We start from the raw sequence: 21,720 nt of genomic DNA on the forward strand, positions 1-21,720 counted from the left end.
ATCTTTGAACACCTTTCATTGTAGATCGACAAGGAACTTTTTGTCTTTTTTTTTTTTAATAACTTTTTGTTTGTTCTCATTGGTACTGATTTCATATCAATGGAATACATAAAATATACAATTGATATTTTATTTTTTAAACATTTTCGCCCATTCAAGTAGCCGTTCTCAAGAAATCCTGTAACATTAATTTTGAATAATATAATAAGAACAGAAAAATATTGCAAATATCTATTTGATTTTCATCCATATGATGACTAACACAGCATAGCCATTTTTTTAATTATTGTGTTACACAGAGACAAGACTCCTAATGTTGATATAACAAGACTGAAAATATGGCATATAAAAAGCTTTTCAATTGATTAAATGGCTCAATTTGTAGTAATCAACAAAAATCAAAGAAAAGCAAGTTTGATGTTTGACAAAAGCGTATATCAACAAAGTTTAGAAATACTTTAAAAAAAAAAAAATGGGCACATTTTCATTTTTGGACAAGTTATACTAAAAAAAAAATATTTTTTTTAGTTCTCTCTTAATATTTTCAGGGTCAATGTGAAATTTTATGCTCTTTCCAATAAACCGAATATAATATTTTAGACAAACATTTTTTTTTAAATTCGCCCCCCCCCCATTTTCAAGTGTCTATTAAAAAGTAAATAATTAATTTACTCACCAAAGTTTTATATATCATAAATTGAAGAGAAATAGTCAATAAATAAATAATATATTCAAATTTAAAACAAAAAACAAGTAGTGTTTTTTAGAAATTTACCTGTAAAGTCCGAAGTTTAAAACACGTTTTTTTTTTTTTTTTTTTTTTTTTTTAAATGAAACCTTGGTCCTTACTCCTTTAATTGAAAAATAAAATTATGGCTTGAATTACATTTTTCGAGGAGTTATAAGCTTGGAAAGATGGGGTGGAATTATTCACTATTTTTCACGAAATTTCTGACACACCTAGTGCACTTGTGTCAAAAAATGTAATGAATCTGAAATAATAATTTTGATAATCTTTGTAAACTTTATTCAGCGAGTTATTTTTTTTCTCACATGTACAGGAGAAGAAATAGTTATTTCACTATGATATTGTAGTAAGACGTTTTTTTTAAATGGCAAAAAGGAATCATAGTGACCGTTTGGAAGCATTAATAATAAACAATGTATGTGCTGGATTCCTATTCTTGTTTGCAGGTGGTACAATGAAGCTAAGATGGAACTGTTGATCCAAACAGAATTATGTTGGGCTCAGCATGCTATAGTGTTTTGTAAAAAGGAAGGAAAAATAACTGTCTTAAATGTAATGGATCTGAATAAGTCAGTAGTAGGCTTCATACTTCGTAACCAATATTTGACCTTAGGTCATGCCGTGACTGCGGTTTTAGATTTTGTACCCCCACCTCTTGCTCCTTAAAAAAAAAGCAACAACAAATAAAAAACGGATCAAATCTTTTACCAATAGGCACCCGTTGATACTGATAATCATACCTCAGTTTGTGGACTCTAATTGCATGACGTTTTAAAGATGTCGCCTTGGTAAGAAAAAAATAAATGTACAAAAATAATTTCACAAGAGGATCAATTGCATGTTATCACCTTGATATTTTTTTTCTTTTAGTTATGGTAAAAGAAAACATTGATAGTTTTATAAAATTGTTTCTCTGTTACTTTTTTGTCATGTATTAAAAAATAATAAAATCTTGTCTGAGAAAAGTACTTAAGTTTCTTAGCATAATGACTGGGTTTTTCTTTTATTGAATGATTTACTGATAATTATGGTGCTTAGATTTGTTCAAACCTGTATCTTATTTTGTTAGAATCAATAAGGATTGCTGCCAACAATTGGAAATGTTTTTTCTGTGTTCATCCCAAACAAGACGTATCGCCACTTAGAGGTAAGGGGCTAGTATTTGGGATCATATTTAGGGGAGATGAATGAGATGTCAGTTTACATTGCATTTAAACTTCTGCACGTCAGTACAGTCAGGGAAGCAGATAACAGGAAGGCAATTTCAAAATCTAACAGAGGAGGGGATTTAGAGCAGAAGGCTTTTCAGCATTTAGGGACCTCCACAATGAAGGGGTGTGAATTTGTTGCTAAACGGGTTTATCAGGAGTGTGCACGTCAAGGAGGCGCACATGCAAGTAAGTAAATATTTGTAAAACAAGGATGCAATATTGTGGCGATAAAACAGAGGTTGGAGCTTTGACAGTGCAGAACTTATTAGACAGGATATTCTGGTTTGGACCCTGGCAGTAGATGCACCAGCCCAGATGTGGCAACAATACTCCACGAATGGGTGAATGGTGGCTTTGTAGAGATACAGGATACCCTCATGCTTTGAAGTTTCTGTAGGAAGGTCTGATATCTGAACAGTTTTGATTGAAATTGATTTCAATATTTTTTGCCATGTTGCCAGTTTTAAATTTATTTAGGAAGATTTCTTTATTTTTTAACTTTTTTTTAAAGATGTTTTTTCATCTTCTCCATTTCTGATCTGTTATATTTCTTTTTTTTTTTACTTTTACTTTTCTTTATTATCCCCTTCATTTCTTTATTTTAGGTTTCTTTTTTCTTTTCTTTTTTTTTTTTTTTAATTTCCGTATCTTTAAAATTCTTCACATTTTTCGCCAATGTTTTATCTTTTTAATCTGTAGTGTCATTTATTCATTATTTTATTTTTTAAATTTTTTTTCACAAGTTTTCTTGCCTCACATTCCTAATCCTCCTTTTATGTTCAATTTGGAATTCGTTTAAAATTTCTCTTTGTTAGAAACATCTTACAAGAATGAATTAGGGGAGTAGTTTATCTGATAGTATGTGTTTATGTAAATATCTACGATGGCGTTAAAAAGTTGATAACCAAATAATTTTCTTGAAAAGGCAAATTATAATAAAAATACAAAAAATGTAAAATCTTGGCATTAAATAAAGTTTAAGTTATTAGAGTGTAATTAAAACGTTCGCATTTTTTTTTCACACAACAAAAATAAAGTTTTATTGCTCAATTTTTAGAGAAAGGACTTTTTTTTTTTTTTTAGAGTTCCGATGAATCAAAGAACCATTTTACTGTGGACATACATAAAATTTGAAAACCAAAGCTATATATATATATATATATATATATATATATATATATATATATATATATATATATATATATATATATATATATATATATATATATATATATATAATATGCTCAAATAAATGCAGTCCAAGCAAATTTATTTCCTTAGGAGTCAATAAAAATTGTCAGATTCCAATTTAAAAAAAAAAAAACTTACATGATGAAAGATCCTCATCATAAAAAATGGGTATTACGAAGTCACAATTTTGAACAATTAATAGCAGAATGGGGGAGGGGTTTACTTTCGAAAAAATAAAAGCTTTTCATGTTGCAAGAAGCGGATACACAACTAGCAACTTTTCAACATAGACATTTATTTCTTTTTACAAAACATTTTTTCTTAATTTTTTGAATATGTCATCAAATTAATGTTTTTTGAAAACAAAAGCTTAAAAATGCGTAATAGCAAACAAAAAAAGGGGTGTGTTATAGGAGAACGGTTGAGAGTACAGTGTGGAAACCACCGCAGGAGGGGGGATCCAGATAGATTGAATTTCCCGTTCATGCGTTCTAATTTTGCAATCTTCATTATTTAAATTATTAGCAACAGGTCCTGGTTGTAGTTGTTTTCCGCAGTCTATGAGGATTTCATCTTCACTGACTTAGGACAGAATAAAGTATAATATTAGAATAAAGTATAATATTAAAACAGATACAAAACTTAAATGTTAGTCTATATTGAAAAGTAAAAAAAAAAAAAAAAAAAAATGAATAAAACGAAATCGTAAAAAAAGTTAAAAAAATTTTCTTAGCAGACAAAAAAATGGGACCGGTTTTCTTTATTATTATCATTTTAATATTCATAGCAGACGATTTTTGGAATAAATGCCCTTGATTGGTTAATTTGAGTCACGTGATACAAATCTTTGTGAAATCCGGGAAAGAATATAAAGTATTGTCGGTTGCAAGGCTGTTCTCCGCCAGAGGAAAGAAATGCCATTGCTTATAACCGTTACTACAATCGATAATAACTAAGAATAATATAAAATCAATATTTTTAAAATAAAGGTTTCAATTCTAAACTCTGTACAGTTTCAAGTTCGAAATGATGCGTGAAGGTTAGATATTACATTGGTGAAAACGTGAATACAACAGTTATCAAGATGATAGTCATAAAATTCTAATTATCAATCGTTAAAAAATACGAATGTAACTGAATATTATACAAGCTAATTTCCTGTTTAATATATTTTACGACACATTTTCATCGATTGAAATTGTTTATTGATCTGGGTTTCCGCCGTTGAATCATTACAATGAATACAAACGATGTAATTTTTTCTACTTTTGTTTGTGTTACGCACGCATGCACGTGTTAAGAAGTCGAAAGAAAATGATTATCGCTATTCGTAGGTTTTCAGAGAGAGAGAGAGAGAGAGAGAGAGAGAGAGAGAGACAGAGAGAGAGACAGAGACAGAGAGAGAGACAGAGACACACACAGAGGGAGAGAGAGACACACACAGAGGGAGGGGGGGAGGAGTGTGAGTTCTGTGTCATAGAAATAAATCCGTGCGCGCAAGGGCACTTCTTATGAATAGAAGACATACAAATTGTCGAAATATAAATTAAAGTTTAAAAACAAAGGCCAATAATACAAAAGGTCAAGTACTTGCTATACCCCCCCCCCACACTTTAAGCCAAAAGAAAAACTACATTTTTACGCCGCGATGTCGCATAAAATCTTGTCTATGTAAATAAAGTAAAGAAATAGGTGGCGAAATTGGAGACGCACCTGCTGTCCAAATCCAGGAGAGAAATCATTATATTATAAACTATGGCCGAAGCATGAAATAAAAAAAAAAAAAAAAAAAAAAAAAACTAAACTGGCGAACGATTGCTTCCGGAAAGGGAAAGAATAAATTTACCTAAAATTAACATTATATTGACCCTTCAAAGTTGCTTTAATTAAAAAAATGTATAAAATTATTTGTTCGACCCCCCCTCCACCCAAAAAAAAACACACACACAAACAAAAGTAAACAAACAAACAAAAAACTATTTTATAAAAATCCAGTTTTGCTTTCATTACAAAATCGTTTTATTAAAATTATATTTTTTACGCAAACCTTTCAATAAATGTTTTTCCAATTATATTTTGGTAAATTTTTATACAATAAATGTTTTGGCTTTGTTTTGGTTTTTAAATGACGCTCGCTCAGTTTAAACCATTATGAATATGTCATTTGATTTTTAATTAAAAAAAAAAAAAATGTTCCATGAAAAACTTTCTCGTTCTCATTAATTAAATCGAAACATTTCCAATTAAACATTTACGGATATATATGTTATCTTTCACTTTCTTTATTTACTTTTTTTCATAGTTCTTTCCGGAAGTTTAATTTTTTTGTTATTTATTTCATGCTTCGGTCATAGTTTAATATAATGATTTCTCCCCTAAATTTGGACAGCAGGTGCGTGAAATAAAATGGCGTCTCCAATTTCGGCAATAAAGTGTAGAACCACCAAAAAATAAGTTTGTAGAATTGTTTTAGCATTCAAATTTAAAAGATTGAATGATCTGTATGCACTTTTCCCTTGTAAATACTATTTAAAAATTGTTGGGAGGGGGGGGGGTCAAGGAAAATTATATGCAACTTTCTTCTTTGACTAATTTGGACCAATCAAAATTCTCTTTTAAGAGTTGCTTCCCTTGGCTTGTTATTATTTTATTATATTTTTTTTCTCAAGTCTCGTCTTATATTTCTAGCAATTAAGTCCAAAACGATAAACATTTTTGTTTGTTTGATACCAGTTGATATATATATATATATATATATATATATATATATATATATATATATATATATATATATATATATATATATATATATATATTAACTTTTATTAAATTTGTTAAACATATTGGAAACGATTGTTTAAGCAGGGGGGGGGGCGTAAACGTAAACTTTACGTTCGCAGCAATCATCCATAGTATTTTTAACCTTTGAACCAACCACTTTATCTTTGAAATTAATTAAGGTTATCAAATCAGTTTGAGAATCAACGTCAACGGATGTAATTCACTAATTCACATGCACGCACACACACACACACACACACAGTTATTGAAGATGTTTGCTCCCAAAATAACTGTCAAATTTTATCGACTAATTTTGTCCGTTTTTCGCAGCTGTAACAGAAAATTAATCCACCGTATTGTCTGATTTTGTAGATTTTTCTTTCTTTCTTTTTTTTTTTTTTTTTTTTTTTTTTTTTTTTTTGAAATATCAATTGCTCTGGCGGCGTCATATATATATATATTCGTTTATTTTTGACTTCCGTTTAGCGGAAAATTTGCGGTGAGGAAAAATCCTAGTTACGGACAAAAATAGGGGGACCTAGTTTTGAAAGCCGATTTATCATTTTTTTGTAGGTTTCCGACTACTTTTTGATTGTATTTGAAAGATTAGAGATTAAAGTTAATTTCCTAAAAGAAAAAAGTATTTGTACATGTGAAAAAAAAAGTTATGAAAAATGTTTTACGGCGAAATTTTGAAGTTGGTAAATGTTTACTTGAACTACAACAGAACACCGACCAATAAAATTTGTTTTATGTGTCGCTGACAATGAATCTGGTATTCAAACACGTCGCAAATTTACCGTTTGCATGGTATTAACCCCTGAACCATCGCACTATTTTGTGCCAATTCACAACACCACCATCGTTTATGCTTTTCTTACATGATGCATTCGCGCATGGACGCGCGTAATAAGGTGACTTGTCACATCGCGGAAGAATTTTTAGCAGGCATTTGGAACAAGAAAGTTTTCAAAAACAAAAAAATGTGGTTCATTTTTCTGTGTTACATAGTTTTTGATGCTCTAAAAAAAATTAAGTTTTCATGAGTGATTTGCAAAAACATTTTTATTTTTCGTTTTTTTAATTTTTTTTTATAGGGGGGGGGTTAAGACTTGTACAACATTTAACAGGTGCGTCTGCAGTTTAATTTACCGTTTTTCTGTAAGTAACGCGCCGACATACACCGAGCAGAAGAACTGTTTAATTTTTCACAAAAATTCTGTTTACATTGGGGGGTAGGGCGGTGGAGGGCATGGTACCACCCGTCCACCCTGCCCCTCATGTAAGAAAAGCATAAACGATGGTGGTGAGTTGGTACAAAATAGTGCGAGGGTTCAGGGGTTAATACTATGCAAACGGTAAATTTGCGACGGGTTTGAATATCAGATTCGTTGTCAGCGACCCCGAAAACCTATAAAAACCAAATTTTATTGGTTGGTGTTTTAAAGTAAATATTTATTTACCTTGAAGGTGAATAAATTCATTGTAAAAATCCTTTTAGAGATAAATATTAGTTTTCTGGGTCTATTTCAAAGATTATTAGTAAAGTAAAATCCTAAGATATTGAATTAAATAAATAAAATAAAAAAACACCTTGTTTGTGCAAAAATAGCCCTCAAAAAACAAGTAATTTACCATTCGCCAAAAACGCAACAAACTAAAATTTTGTAAACCCGATTATAAGGAAGCCCTAAATTACATACAGCCAATCGAAACGCTGTTTCAAAATGAAGTCATGATAGTAAAAGGAGGTAGGGGTATCAGATTTCTTTTATTTTTTTTTTCCCAGACGTGCATCCATACATTCCTATTCTGAACATTTGTATCAATTTTTATCATTTTTTAAATTTAATTATTTTTTATGTTCCTGTTTTTAAATTAATTTTTTTTTAAATTATTGTTCGAGATTATATAAAAATTATGGTACGGCGAAAGTTTTACATTCTTGCGAGCAAGGAAATTATTAAAATCTTGCATATAAAAATTATGCGAAATCTGTAATTTAAAAAAAAAGTAGAAATATTTTTGCTATTATAATTTTTTTTGTGTGAAAATATTAAATAAACAATGCTTAATTCAATGGTAATATTGGTAGTTCGAGAAATTCATTTTTCTTCAAGTTATATCGAATTCAGTAATACGGAGTTCAGGGGCTTTTTTCGTAATGTACTTGTAAAAAAATTTTTTTTTTTTTATTGCTACAAACTACGATGCTTTATTTATATAAAAAAGCAAAAATAAACTCTTGCGTTTTTTTTTTATTTACTACTGAAAACAATAACTTTAATAAAGGTATTTTTTGTTTAAACAAAAAAATACATTTCCACTCAGATTTAAATAAAAATAATTAGTTCATTATATTCCGCGATCATTAGTTGATAAATACTGAAAATTTATTAAAATTGGTTAATTTCCTGATTTTTGGTGAATTTTTAAGTAAAGAGAAGGGTTAAAATGTTTATTCATTTTGCCCGTACTTAAAAAATCCTTCATATTTTATTAAAAAAAATTTTTTTTTTAGTTCTTAAAGTTTTAATCAGAAGGGACATCCCCTGCAAGACTTGACATGACTTCCGCTAAACAGAAAGTGGAAGTCTAAAAATAGCAGTGTTAACATACCCAAATTTTTTAAGCAATATTCGATATACAGTACATTGTTTGTTTTAAAACAAAACATGTCTGCCCTTTATGCTACTACAATCCCTAAGTCTAAATATCAACAGATTAATATTTATGAAAACAAATTATATTTGCACAAATTAGCACTGAATTAATTTGCATCGTCGTTGCTGAGAGAAACGGACATAACTAAAATTTTGCAGCCATTTTGGGAGCTAACCGCTTCAATATACCCCCTTTTTTTTTTACTAACTGTATTTATCTCGTGTTGCCCAGCTGTAAGTAATAAAGTAATGCAAAATTAATAATGTTTCAATGTTTTATTTTTAAAATTTTCACTTATTTTACTTTTGATTTACATAAATATTCGATAATATTAAAAAAATATTTTGTATTTATCAAAGTTACTTATAGATCTCTCCGGAAGGTTATTATCAGCCATGGTAACAATGGTTGGAAAGGTTTCTTAGAATTAAAAAGTAGAAAGTGAACCTTGAGTTGACTTTCAGGAGCTTCATAACTCTTTTCCTTATTTTGTTTGTTAGTCTTCACATTTCATAAGCAATATTTCTGACAAAGATGGAAGAATTATTTTTTAAGTTGGAATCTATCCATCATTTATCATTGGCTAGTTTTTGACCTTCATGTTTTTTTATTATTATTATTATTATTTTTTTTTTTTTTTAGCTCATTACATTAAGTGGCTTCATGTCTTGTCTGGAGTCATTTTCATTTAAATAAATAAATGAAAAAGATGAGCAGCACACAAACACATGAGGTTATCTGCGTTTTATTAAAACAGATTAATATTAAGTGCTCTCGGACTAGTCAAACGGACAATCACAGACATAATTCATATATATATATATATATATATAATAAGAAAATGTTCTTTTACTTCAAAATTATTCCCTTTAAAAGAGTTTTAGTTTTAAAGGTTGCTATTAAAAAAATCTGGCCAAAATTAAGGACAATTCTTAAAAAAAGACGCTATATAAGTAGGGAAGTGGGTTACTACCCAGAAGTGGGTGATGATTTTACATTAAATTTATATGTGAAAGTGATCCATCATTATAAAACTTTGTTTTTTTTTTTTTAAATTTCTTTTTGTTGCCAACCTTTTTAATCTAACGATCACCTAAAACAGTACAATTTTGTTATTTTTTGGAGAATAAGCAGAAGGAGTCAGTCTCCATAAATACCAAAATATGTTAGTTTATTTCACTTGCATTTGTCACTATAAGAATGTCGAAAATATTGAATTATCTCCCTTTAACAATAAATAAATGTAGATAAATAAGTGTATTTTTAGTTATGTTTTTAAAATGGACTCTTTTAGTTTGAAGTTAAATAAAGTAATCTGTATAATTTGGATATTATTCTCATATCATTTCGAAGAATGTAAGCTCAAAAAAAGTTCCAATTTCAAGTGTATCTTTTCAAACTTTAGAATATATATGTAATTTTAAACTCAACCCTTTATTTAATGTGTGAGAATAGATTGTTCTTGTCCCATCATCCATGACTGAATAAGTTGATTAATTTTTATTTTACTCTTAGTTAATATTGCTTGTAGTGAGAATTGAATCTTCAACATCAATGGACACCTGATACATTGTATTGAATAAAAATGAGTTCGAAGTGACACTCTTCTGAAGGTTAAAAGTTCAATCCTCAGTGCAAGTTACACAAAGCATAAAATATAATTACTCAATACTTGTACCTAATCATGGTTGACAAAACAAGAACAATGTTAATTAAAAGGTTCTGTTCAAAATTCTGTATAGTCCTGAGTTAAAAAAGATACACCTGAAGAAGGTCAGAGGTTACATTATCCAAAACATTGTGAGAATAATATCCCAGATTAGAATTACTTACTATCGGTACATTGTTTAATCCTGAGCAATGCCTAGTTAGGGACAACTACTTTTTACTCATTTTTTCTTTTCACTTGATGTGTAATCGATTTCATTTTTATTTTAGAATTTCCGTGACCAGAAGAAGAGAGCAGGCTCAATATGAGTGCCCCTGTTAGCCAGCAGGCCAACGCCCCTCTTGCCCCTGCTGCTGCCGTTTCCCCTGCTGCCGTTGTGAAGAAGTTTGCACCTGCTGATGGGGGTGATGCCACCAAGACTGTCCTACCCTTACATCCAATTGCTACTTCCCAGGCTTTCCCAGGAGGTATTAGTCTTACAATTTCCAATGGTGAGTTTAATTATCATTCTTTAATTCTCTTTACAAAAGGACTTTTGGAATACTTACAAAAATAAAAATGAAAAATAAAATAGGAAGCTTTATTGTCAAACAGAAGGTTTCGAATATTTTGACTTTTGTCCATGGTTGGTAATTTAATGCATCATCATTTTCTTTTGCATTTATCCTGTGCACTGAGGTGAATGTTTCTCCACATTACAAGGTTGCAGGTTTGGCCAGGATGAAGTCTAGCTGTCTTGAGATCTTGGTGTAGAGTATCTAATCACCTTTGTTTCAGCCATTCATTTGTGCAACACTATTGTTGATTTCTGATTTTTTTGATGAAAATTGATAATTTATATTGTTTTATCTACTGTTCTCATTTTGAGTTCTTTTCACAATATTTTGGTTGATGTAACCTCTACAAAGACCCACAGATAAAGTACAAAGTAAAATTCAATTCCAAGTGAAACTGTTCTAGAGGTTGAAGGTTCAGTCTTCAGTGCAGACATTACTAAGAATACAATTGCAAATTATTTAAAACTTCTACTCGCTCATGGCTGATGGAATGAGAGCATACTATCTGTGTGGATTAAATGAAGGATTCCCTTTAAAATTCCGTGCAGATTTCAGAGTTTGACAAGAGATACCTGAGGAAGGTCGGAGGTGACATTAGTTGAAACATTGAGAATAACATTCAATATGAGAACAGTAGTTTGCATAATCCAAACTACTGCTTATTATGCATGTTCATATCAGCGTAAGCAATTTTCCTTCATTTGTCTGGGATTGGCATAGCATCATAACCATGGTAAATATCGACATGGTTAGTAATTTAAGTATTTATTAAAAATGAAACAAACATGTAACCATAAACACACATGAAAAAGACATTTTTTTTCTATTTTTGCATAAATTTACATTTTTATGCGTGTTTTTATAGTTAATCCATGCCTACTCTAGTTACTAATTAGTCTTTGCTTCATTATCCTACTGCTTATTTTTTCTCCGGCCAATGGGTATCATTCCCTTCTTTAAAAGAGATTTTCTAACTTAAAGTTTTTATAAGCCACAAGAAGAAAAGAGAAAGATAATTTTCTAATTAGATTAATGGAAAGCTAATTAAATTATGAGTAACTGTAATTTCTATTGAGATAAAGATATAATTTAATCAAACACAATTTAGAAAATATAAACAAAAATTAATACAAAATCTCGCTTAAAATTATAACATGTGAAGTCTACCACAAAGAAGGTAGATTCTCTTTACTAGGCTAGAAAATTTCTCACATGTGATGGTATCCTATATTTCTTAAAATCATAATTTTCTCATGCATGTACTATTGTTGTTATACCTAGGCTATCTTCTCCCTCTTGGAAAAGGAACAAAAAAGAATTTCTAATTTAATAAGTCCTGTAGTGTCTGCCAAATTTCATCCCCTGTCACATCGCAGTGTCGCATCTGTATGATAATTTTACAAGTACCTCCATGTAATGCCTGCTGATGAATGTAGTGCACTTATACACTCGCAATGTAAATATCTTTTATCCACATGACTAACACCAAAATGAGGTAGATCTCCCGATATTCTGGGAGATTTTCTACTTTGAGAACTTGCACCGCTTACTTTTGGAAAATTTAAATGTGATATGAGCAAAGCTTGCTGTTCCAATCTTGCCCCCCCCCCTCCTTCGATTAAAAAAAAAACAAACAAAACAAAAAAACAAAAAAAAAACGATGTCCCTTTCTCAGTTGCTCTTTACTCTTCAGTGACAATATGCCTTGTTTGGTGACAAAAAACAAAAAAAATTTTTTTAATCCAACAACAATTTTACATGATGTGACATAATAACAGCAAAGGATAAACAATTTAAATAAAAGAATAAAATCTTAGTGTAACACTTCATGCGAACTGTCAATCCGATATCATGCCACATATGATTTCCTATGCATGACTGTTCATGAATTGAAAAATCAGCAGCAAAATAGTCACATCGTTGGATACAGGATACAGCAGTTTACAAAATAGAAATCAACAGTTTATATTCATTAAGTTGGACCATTTCTTGCACTAACTGTGCGATTTAAAATGCCAAATTCATATTAAAGGTAGAACAATAACTTTTTGTAATGAAGTTACTGATACTTATGTAGCAGTGTTGTCATTTAACGTACACAAATGACCAAGCTGTGGCATGAGTTGATGTTGCAACAAAGGAAGAGAAGAGAAAGAAAAAGCAAAGAGAGTTTTGAAAACGTGGCAGCGACAACAACTTGGAAGCATGTGTTGGTGTGAGAAGAACTTTGCAAACAAGATGCAATCTGAACTTTTAACCATTAATAAATGCTTTTGTTTCAATTGAAGAAAACTTGAGTCAGATTTCTTCCTTTGCGACTGTCTCTGCATGCAATGTGTTGGGTCCGAGTGAAAATGTAATGACCATGTCAGGTTTTAAATTCATTGATCATGTGCCTGCGATCAACGTCCTATCCTTGACTAATTTGCAAAAGGAACATTTTATTAATTTGTTCTTATTGTTTTCAAATTCAATAATTTTTATCATTTCATAAGTCATAGTTCTATTTACACATATTTTGGTTTTATGGGTTAGTTAACCTTCTCTGGTAAGGACCCCCCCCCCCCAAGATTCTACTTTTCTAAGCGATTATGTGAATAACCTGAAAAACCTGGCAGAAAGAAATATTGGGATGGAGGTGGGGATGCATATAAATTTAACTTAAAATCATCCCCCATTTTCAATCACTTGATTCTTTAGGGCAGTTAATTTTATTTTATTTTCACTTTGGGAGAAATTCTGATCGTCTTTTAGGAGAAATTGTTTTAGGTGATTACATGGTTTATGATTTTTTTTTTTTTTTTAACAGCTTTGTCACTCAGACGTAGAGTTACTGATAATTTTTAGGGTGAAGGGGCTTTGTTAACTTTTTAGCATGTTATTTTTTTTATTTGGTAGTTCTGTAGTTTATGTACCATGCTATTTTTTTGATAGGATTTAAAATTTTTACAGTATCTTTTGTTTATTAAATTGTTAGGTGAAAATACAAAATAATTAATAAGCCCCCCCCCCCTCCCCGTTAAGAATGGGTTTCTAAATAACGTAATTATTTTAGCACAGGGCATAAACTGCAAAAGTACCCTCTTCAACCGATCTTAAGTTTCTGTTTTCATTTCTGATTTCAATAAATATTTGATTAATCTGTCTTCTCTGTTCATAAAGTTGACTCGTTTATTACGCTGATAGTGAGAGTAAAATGCCAAATTCATATTAAAAATAGAGCAATAACTTTTGAATTCATTGATCATGTATATATGATTGATATTCTTTGCTTGGCTAATTTGCAAAAGGAATGTTTGATTAATTCACTATTTGTTCTTATTGCTTTCAAATCCAATTACTGTTTTTATTTTATTATAACTCCTAGTTCTATTTACATATATTTTGGTATTATAGATAAACACTGTTGTGAAAGCCCACTCCTCTCTCCTTCCCAACGAGATTCTACTTTTCTAAACGATTATGTGTGAACAACCTGAAAAACCTGGGGGAAAGAAATATTGGGATTGGGAGAGAAAGGCTGTTTTGCATATAAATTTAATGTAAAATCATCCCCCGTTTCCAGTCTTTTAGTGAATTTTCTTTTATTTGTTATTTAAAAAAAAAAAAAATTGCTTGGGAGATAAATTCTATGCATGTTTTTTTATTTATTTTTTATTTTAGCTGATTATTATGCCAAATTTATATTCAATATAGAAGAGCAATGAATTTCTAATATACTGATCATATGTTCTAACTAATTTGCATATTGATTGGCAAGAGGATATCTCAATAATTCACTATGTGTTCTAATTTTTTTTTCATTTTATTATAACGCATAGTTCTATTTCGTAAATAGAAATTTATCATTTTGGGTGAATAGAGATTTTCCGATCTTTTTCTGATCAATTTACTTCTAGGTCAGTTGTACATTATAAAAACACAAACACCCAAACACTGACTGAGCAAAATTTAATACCCCATTAATGCGTTTTTGTTCTTTCATACTTTCATAAACAAGTTAGTAATTTCCCTTGATACATTGCAAAAAAAATAAATAAATAAAAAAAAACAAAACCTTCCTTCTTCCAAAAAACACACACACAGTTGCCTTACAAATAAGTCAGTGAATATCCTCCCTAACTTTCTACAGACATTTTGGTTTTGGAGGTGATGGGGGGTTGTAATTCTTAATTTTCTCGATTTTCCTGAGCAATGCTAAAACAAGTTGTGCCAGTATTGAATATGGGAAAGTGTTATATAATATAACGAAAGGAACATAGGACTTTTAGATGTAAGCATGCAAACATGTATTCACATATATTACAGGCAAGGTGAGTTGAGCAATACCATTCCTCAACTGTCGGGCGTTTGCACACAACCTCCTTGGCCGCGTACCAATCTCTGCCTGCCGGGCACTGGTACTTGTTACCGGAAGTGACGTCACCAGAGGGAGTGACGTCATGAGATAGTCCATTAATCCCATGGAAGGGCGTCTCCAACACCCTACTCCCAAGCTTTTTGTTCGTAAAAGCTGTCAGTACCTCTTCCTTTTAGGGTTTACCATCAATGGCTCGGTAAACTTTCTCTTAAGGAACGACCGCTGTAGTTCAAGTGTTGGTTGATGAGGTTCAAAATCAAAAGTTTCAAAGACAGTGTCTATCGGCTCATCTTCAATGGTGAACTGTCACTGGTTTCAACTGATCGACATCTTCTGCACCTCAATACCTCAGGCCACTTGCTGTAACTATCGACTATGATTAAGTAATAATTGTCCTCGAGCAGACCCGCAAAATCGATGTGCACCCTAGACCATGGCTGGTCAGTCTTTGGGCAAGGTGATTTAGCCGCAAGGGCACAGCCTGTGCACGAATCTATCCTCTCATTGATGTCGTTGTTCATTTTAGGCCAGTAGACATTTGGGAATTACCACTCTTTCGCCATATATAGTAAAACCTCATCGCAAAGGGAAAATACTTCTAGAACATCACCGTTTATGTAGGTATCCCAAACTGGCCTAGTTTAGGTGCGAAAACTAGTAAATAAAGTAAAATTTCCCTCAACTTCAACTTGCGATATCTCGTTTGTTTTTTTGGGTTATTTTGATATGGTTTTGATTTAAATAAAATTTAATCTTTTGTCTTTATAGATATATAATTCTTTTTCTTGTGTCTTTAATAGTTTTTTTTTCAGGATTTTTCAAGTTATGCCTCTAATTTTGGTAAATGTCGCTTTATTTTTTACACAAAAAAAATGTTGATGTTTTTCAAATTTGTTGCGCTTCAGCTTCATATTGTGAGTCTCTAAGTATATAAAAATGGTATCATTTTAAAGAAAGAAGGTCACTTAATAACATGGTGAGGTTATTAAAAGGTTATAAGTGGTTTTTCTAAAAAAAAATCCAACTTGAAAACTTCAGTGAAAGAAACATGAAAGAAATTTTATAGTAAGAATTCCGGAAAAAGGCACTAGAGGAATATCTCCTCTTTAATAATCTGTTGGTGTCATGTTTATGGCCCCATAAATCAAGGGCGTACACTAATAAAAGTTGGGGTACCTACAGAGATTTTCAACTTAATGCCAGAGAAACCAATTATCAACTGTCAGCTAGCCAGTAGCCACACAGCAGCACAATGTACTGACTGACTGAACAGAAAAACATAAACAAACAACTCGTTTCACTATGGACTTACCAAAGTTCTTAAGTGAGTTTGTTTTTTCTTTATTATTTAAAAGTTATAGAAAGATATTTTTTTAATTAATATTTTTAGAACGTCATTAAAAAAAATGAAAATTTACAATTTAAAAAATAATGCCAGTTTATTTTCTATAGCTTTTTTCAAACTTTCATATGTTCTTTCATCGCTTTCTCCTTCGGTTACGGTTGGATAAACTTCAGCATTGTTAGATTATTTTAATTAAATTAATTAATAAAACCGTGTACAAAACACTTTTAGTTGTGTGGGACTGACGGAAAATTTTATTTTTTTCGGTTGGATAAACTTTAGCATTGTTAAATTATTTTAATTAAATTCCATAAACAAAACGTTCGGCTAGTGACTTATAACAATAAAGTATATGTTTTTGTTATTGTTCAGAAACATAAGTTTTTTTAATTATGAAAAAAAAAGAGAATTAAAAAAAATTATTTAAAATAAATTACTTAAAATAAGCATTATTTGGGTTTGTATTACTGTACACATAGATTCGAAAAAGTTGTCAAAAAACAAATATATAACAAATAAATGTTATCAAAGGCAACATAAGTTACTTTTCTACCAAACTGGATATATTTTTTGTGTTTTTATTCAATGTAACATATTTATTCAGCTTGAAAAACATACAGTGTTTACCGATGTATTCGAAAATTCAAGATGGCGTCTCACACCCTCTTTAACACCGTAAGTTTGGAAAAAGGTGTTATAAATAAAAAACTATACAAAATACTATTAAAAACCCGCCGAATATATGTCAACCTATGTCACGGTAACATATATTGAGCGAGTTTTTAACAGTATTTTATCCGGTTTTTTATTTATAACATCTTTTCCCAAACTTACCTTGTTAAAGAGAGAATCAGACTCCATCTTGAATGTTCCAATACATCGGTAAACACTGTATGATTTTCGAACTGAATAAACATGTTACCTTGAATAAAAACACGAAAAATATATCCAGTTTGGTAGAAAAGTAACTTATCTTGCCTTTGATAACATTTATTTGTTATATATTTGTTCTTTGACAACTTTTTCGAATCTATGTGTACAGTAATACAAACCCCATTATTTATTTACTAATTTTTTGTTTCTTTGTTTTGGATTCGTAAAACATGTCAACATTTACGCTTTGTAGAAAAAAACTGACTAAATATAAAAACTCAGATCCAAGGCTATATATTAGCAAATATATTAAATTATTTTGTCCTAAAATTTGAAAATAATTACATAAAAACTTTTTATGTCAGCATTAACAGAAATTGTGACAGAACGCATATTAATTTTATTTTGTCGTCACCCGTACATACACTCATAAACAATAAAAGTGGTTGCAGGACAGAATGGCTGGCATTCTGCAGCAAAGAAGGGTGCCAATCTCAAATCACAAGTTACCGGGCAAATAGGTTTAATTCTCTATTTGAAAATGCCCTGGCAATATATCACCATAAAGAGCACATAAAATTATTTTCATCTGTGTTTGCAACATCTTGCAATATGAAATTACAGAGTGTTTTGGCTGACATTTCTGATGAGAGACTACATTCCCTACTTGCTGCAGTTGGTTTGCTGAACATTAATTTGACCAAACCTTTCTGGAAACTTGTTAACAGCACTGTTCAGTATGTTGACTTCCATCACTATATACAGAAAATGGCTCTAAGTTTAGAATGCTTAGAATGTTTAGAATCCCCAGTTGTTATTAAAATCTGATTGTAAAGGTGTATTTAATGGGGAATTCTTTGAGGAAGGCAATGTGTCTCTCTGTATTAGTCTCACAGCCCCTGAACTTGTTTTAGAATGTTTGCGCAAGATACTCAGTTCCTCATTGTCACTAAGCACCAGTTGCATGACTTTTTAGAAGGAGGTGCTTTTGGAAAAGATGTAGATCAGGAGACGAGAGATGCCTTGAAGAGCTGCCCTTTAACAAATCTGTCAGGTGAGCATGCCTTTGGAGATTTAGATTTTAGCAATAAAGAGGCAATCCATTCTGAGCATCTCCAGAAAACATGCAAAACATTTGCGACAAAAACATGCACAACAAGAAGCCCTTGTGAAACTTCGTGTCCAAGAAAAAATTGCACAAAATGAAAGATTAAAGAAGGAAAAAGAACGTCAAGCTGCTGCTGAGAAAGAGAGAATTATTAACTCTTATTAAGCATGGTGGTTCAGTGAAGTCTGATAAACAGCTAAAAAAAATTTCAGAAAGTGGTTTGGAAACACTCAAAGACCAATTGAGATACCTCAAGGTTGTTTTAGGTGTCAAAATCAACACCAGTGGAAATAAAGTTCAACTGGAAGCTGCTCTCTCTGACTACTTGAAAAGAAATCCAATTGATTCATCTCCACCTCCACCAAAGCAACAAAAAATGTCTTCCCTAAGTGAATCTGCTGAACATTCAAATAACTTCTGCAGTTGTGATGAAGATCCATCTTAGGATATCTTCAGTTATGAACATCAAGGACAATGGGTAGCTGTCTACTATGACACCAACTTTTACATTGGCCAAGTCATTGATATTATATCTGCATCCAGCGCTGTAGTAAAATTTTTAATGCAAACAAAAAGTAGAAAAGATTATTTTCGATGGCCTTTATCAGATGACATTGCACAAGTAGAGTCAGCATTTGTCTACAGATGGGATTTTGAGGTAATGCCAGTTTCAAGTGATGGTAGGATTTGGAGGGTTCCTGAGATATCTACCATAGCAGAAGCCTATGAAAGAATTCTGAGAGAAGATCGATAAGAAAGGAATTGTAGTAAGACCTAAAATATCTTTCTTACTTGTTTTTTGAGTTGAAAGTTTTTCAATGTTTAAAAAAAATGATTTGTCTTTTTTTTGTATAAAAAATTTCTAAATATTATTGTCGTCGGTGCTTTTTTGGCGAGTTTAAATTTCCCAAAGTAAAAGTATTTCTGTGGCAAAAAGTTTTGTTATTAGAAACAAGGCAACCATTTTTTTGAATTCCTCACCCCAAAATTAGTAAAGTTGCAAAGTTTCAAGCTTCTAATTTCAATGGTTACATTTTTACAGCAATTTCAGTAACGTATACTTTTGACTCATTTTTTTTTACCTTTTTTGCCCTTTTTACAAAATTTTCTGTTTGACTGCTTTTACATGGTCTACAATTGAGTGGTTTTATCAATTTATAATTAAAAGAAAGAATTATCTCGATCTCTAATGTGTTTTGAATCATACTAAGAAGATTCAATACATTAGCTATTAAAATGAAATTGATATGAACAGTTAAAGTTGCGTTTCCGTGTCGTATTTTCACTGTTTTCGCGTTGATAGAGGGATTTTGCCTAGTGTTTAAATTGGGTTCATCTAATATTTATTGCCTAAATTTGTATTAATTTTCATCTACTACAAGATGACATTACATTTATAAGGATTTTTCACTTGTTAGTAGCTTACATTTTTAGTTATAGACTATGAAATTTGGCTTCTCGGCCACGATAGCAAATTTCAACTTTCCGACAAACTTTGAATGATCATAACTTGATGGCTAATTGACCTACCAAAATAAATTTGGTATTTTTGTAAATGGTTTACAAAAATCTACATGCCCACATTACTTTTTTTTAGATATGATAAAAATAAAATTTTGGTTTGGGATACCTACTTTATGGCAATCTTATTTTTAGGTCACAGATGAAGTCATCCTTGTCTGCTTCCCTTTTAATCTCCGGTAGAGACACCGGGAGTTCTCTGATTGTGTTGCCCATCATCGTTTTTATTTCCCTGTCCATCCGAAGAGTGGCAATGATGGAATCTTCAAACGGATCCCTTTTCAATGATATCAGCCTATCCGCATCGCTAATTTGTTTCGAAGACAAGTACTCCAGGGTGAAATCATAATTCAGTAATAATGTACCCCATCTCAACAGTCTATTAGTTGTATATGTCAGTAAGCCTTTTTTGGAACCAAAAATCGTTAGCAGCGGCTTATGATCCCTCTGCAATGTAAATTTTTTGCCGTGTAAATACCTATGAAACTTTGTCACAGCAAATATAATACTCAAGGCTTCTTTTTCAATTTGAGAGTACTGTCTTTCGGCTGTTAGTAGAATTCTTGACGCATGTACGATCGGTTTCCTGGTACCATCAGTATGCAAGCTCCCACACCAAATGAGCTTGCGTCACACGCTACTATTATTCTCAACCTTGGATCATAGTGTGTCAAAAAAGATCTGAAGTTAACGTCTCTGATCTTCTCAAGTGCATCCTGGTGTCCAGTCCTAGGCTTTCTCTTCAGCAGTTCATTTAGTGGTGCACGCAAATCATGCATATTCTTTATGAAGGCTTGGTAGAAATTATCCAGGCTCAGAAAGCTTTGTAGTGCTTGCACGTTATTGGGAGTAGGCATGTTCTTTATGGCTTCCGCCCTCTCCGTATCGGGGTGTCTACCATCTTCATCAATAATGTGACATAAGTAACGTATTTCCTTCATCAGGAAGTCACACTTCTGCTTCTTTTGCTTTCAAACTGAAACTTTGAATTCTTTCAAAAACTTCATGTATGTGTTTTCGGTGCTCATCTGTGAATTTACTGGCTATGACAATATCATCCAAGTAGGCGCAAGCGAAATTGAGACCACCCAGCATGGTGTCCATGATCTTCTGGAAAATCGCAGGTGCTACCTTGACTCCGAAAGCTAACCTTTCAAACTTGTAGAGTCCCCTGTGTGTATTTATACAGAGGAGTTTTGAACATTCTGCCTCAACGGGGATCTGCAAATATGCATCGCTCAAATTCACCATAGAAAATACTTTACCACCGTTTAATTTATTGAATATCTCCTCTGGTGTGGGGAGTGGATAGTGGTAATCTTTGAGGGCTGCGTTCAGACCTATGGAGAAATCTGCACATACACAAATTTGGTTTGATTTCTTGGTCATATGCACGGTAGGGGCTGCCCAATCACTGCTGCTTACTTTCAATAGTATTCCGGCTTCTTCTAGCTGATCCAATTCCTTGTTGATTTTCTCTGTTGCTGCAAATGGGATGTTTCTTTTCTTCTTTTGAATCTTGCTATAGCCTTTGTACATTTTCCTAGTTCTGGTGAGAATACTTCTGGAAATTCCACTTTTAACTCATCCTTCAGTTGTTGCGCCTCCGTAGATGAGTCTTCTACCCTATGACAGAATTGATTCATAGGTTGGTCCCAGAATTCGAATCGCTCCATTCAGTCAGTACCGAAG

At 31.6% G+C, this 21,720-nt stretch overlaps 1 protein-coding gene across 4 annotated transcripts in view; it reads left to right on the forward strand.

Annotated features, from left to right (window-relative positions):
* The window catches only part of LOC145245978 (lethal(3)malignant brain tumor-like protein 3), a 140,016-nt gene that overhangs the window by 16,203 nt on the left and 102,093 nt on the right, over positions 1–21,720 (forward strand). For all 4 annotated transcript variants that reach the window (XM_080107766.1, XM_080107768.1, XM_080107769.1 and 1 more), the window contains exon 2: positions 10,534–10,755. In XM_080107766.1, coding sequence (XP_079963892.1) covers positions 10,569–10,755 — 187 coding nt within the window. In that variant the 5' untranslated portion in view covers positions 10,534–10,568. The remainder of the gene's footprint in view (positions 1–10,533; positions 10,756–21,720) is intronic.

Source organism: Euprymna scolopes, chromosome 23 (genome assembly GCF_053919585.1).
Source record: "Euprymna scolopes isolate OS-2025 chromosome 23, ASM5391958v1, whole genome shotgun sequence".
Classification (NCBI taxonomy): Eukaryota; Metazoa; Mollusca; class Cephalopoda; order Sepiida; family Sepiolidae; genus Euprymna; species Euprymna scolopes.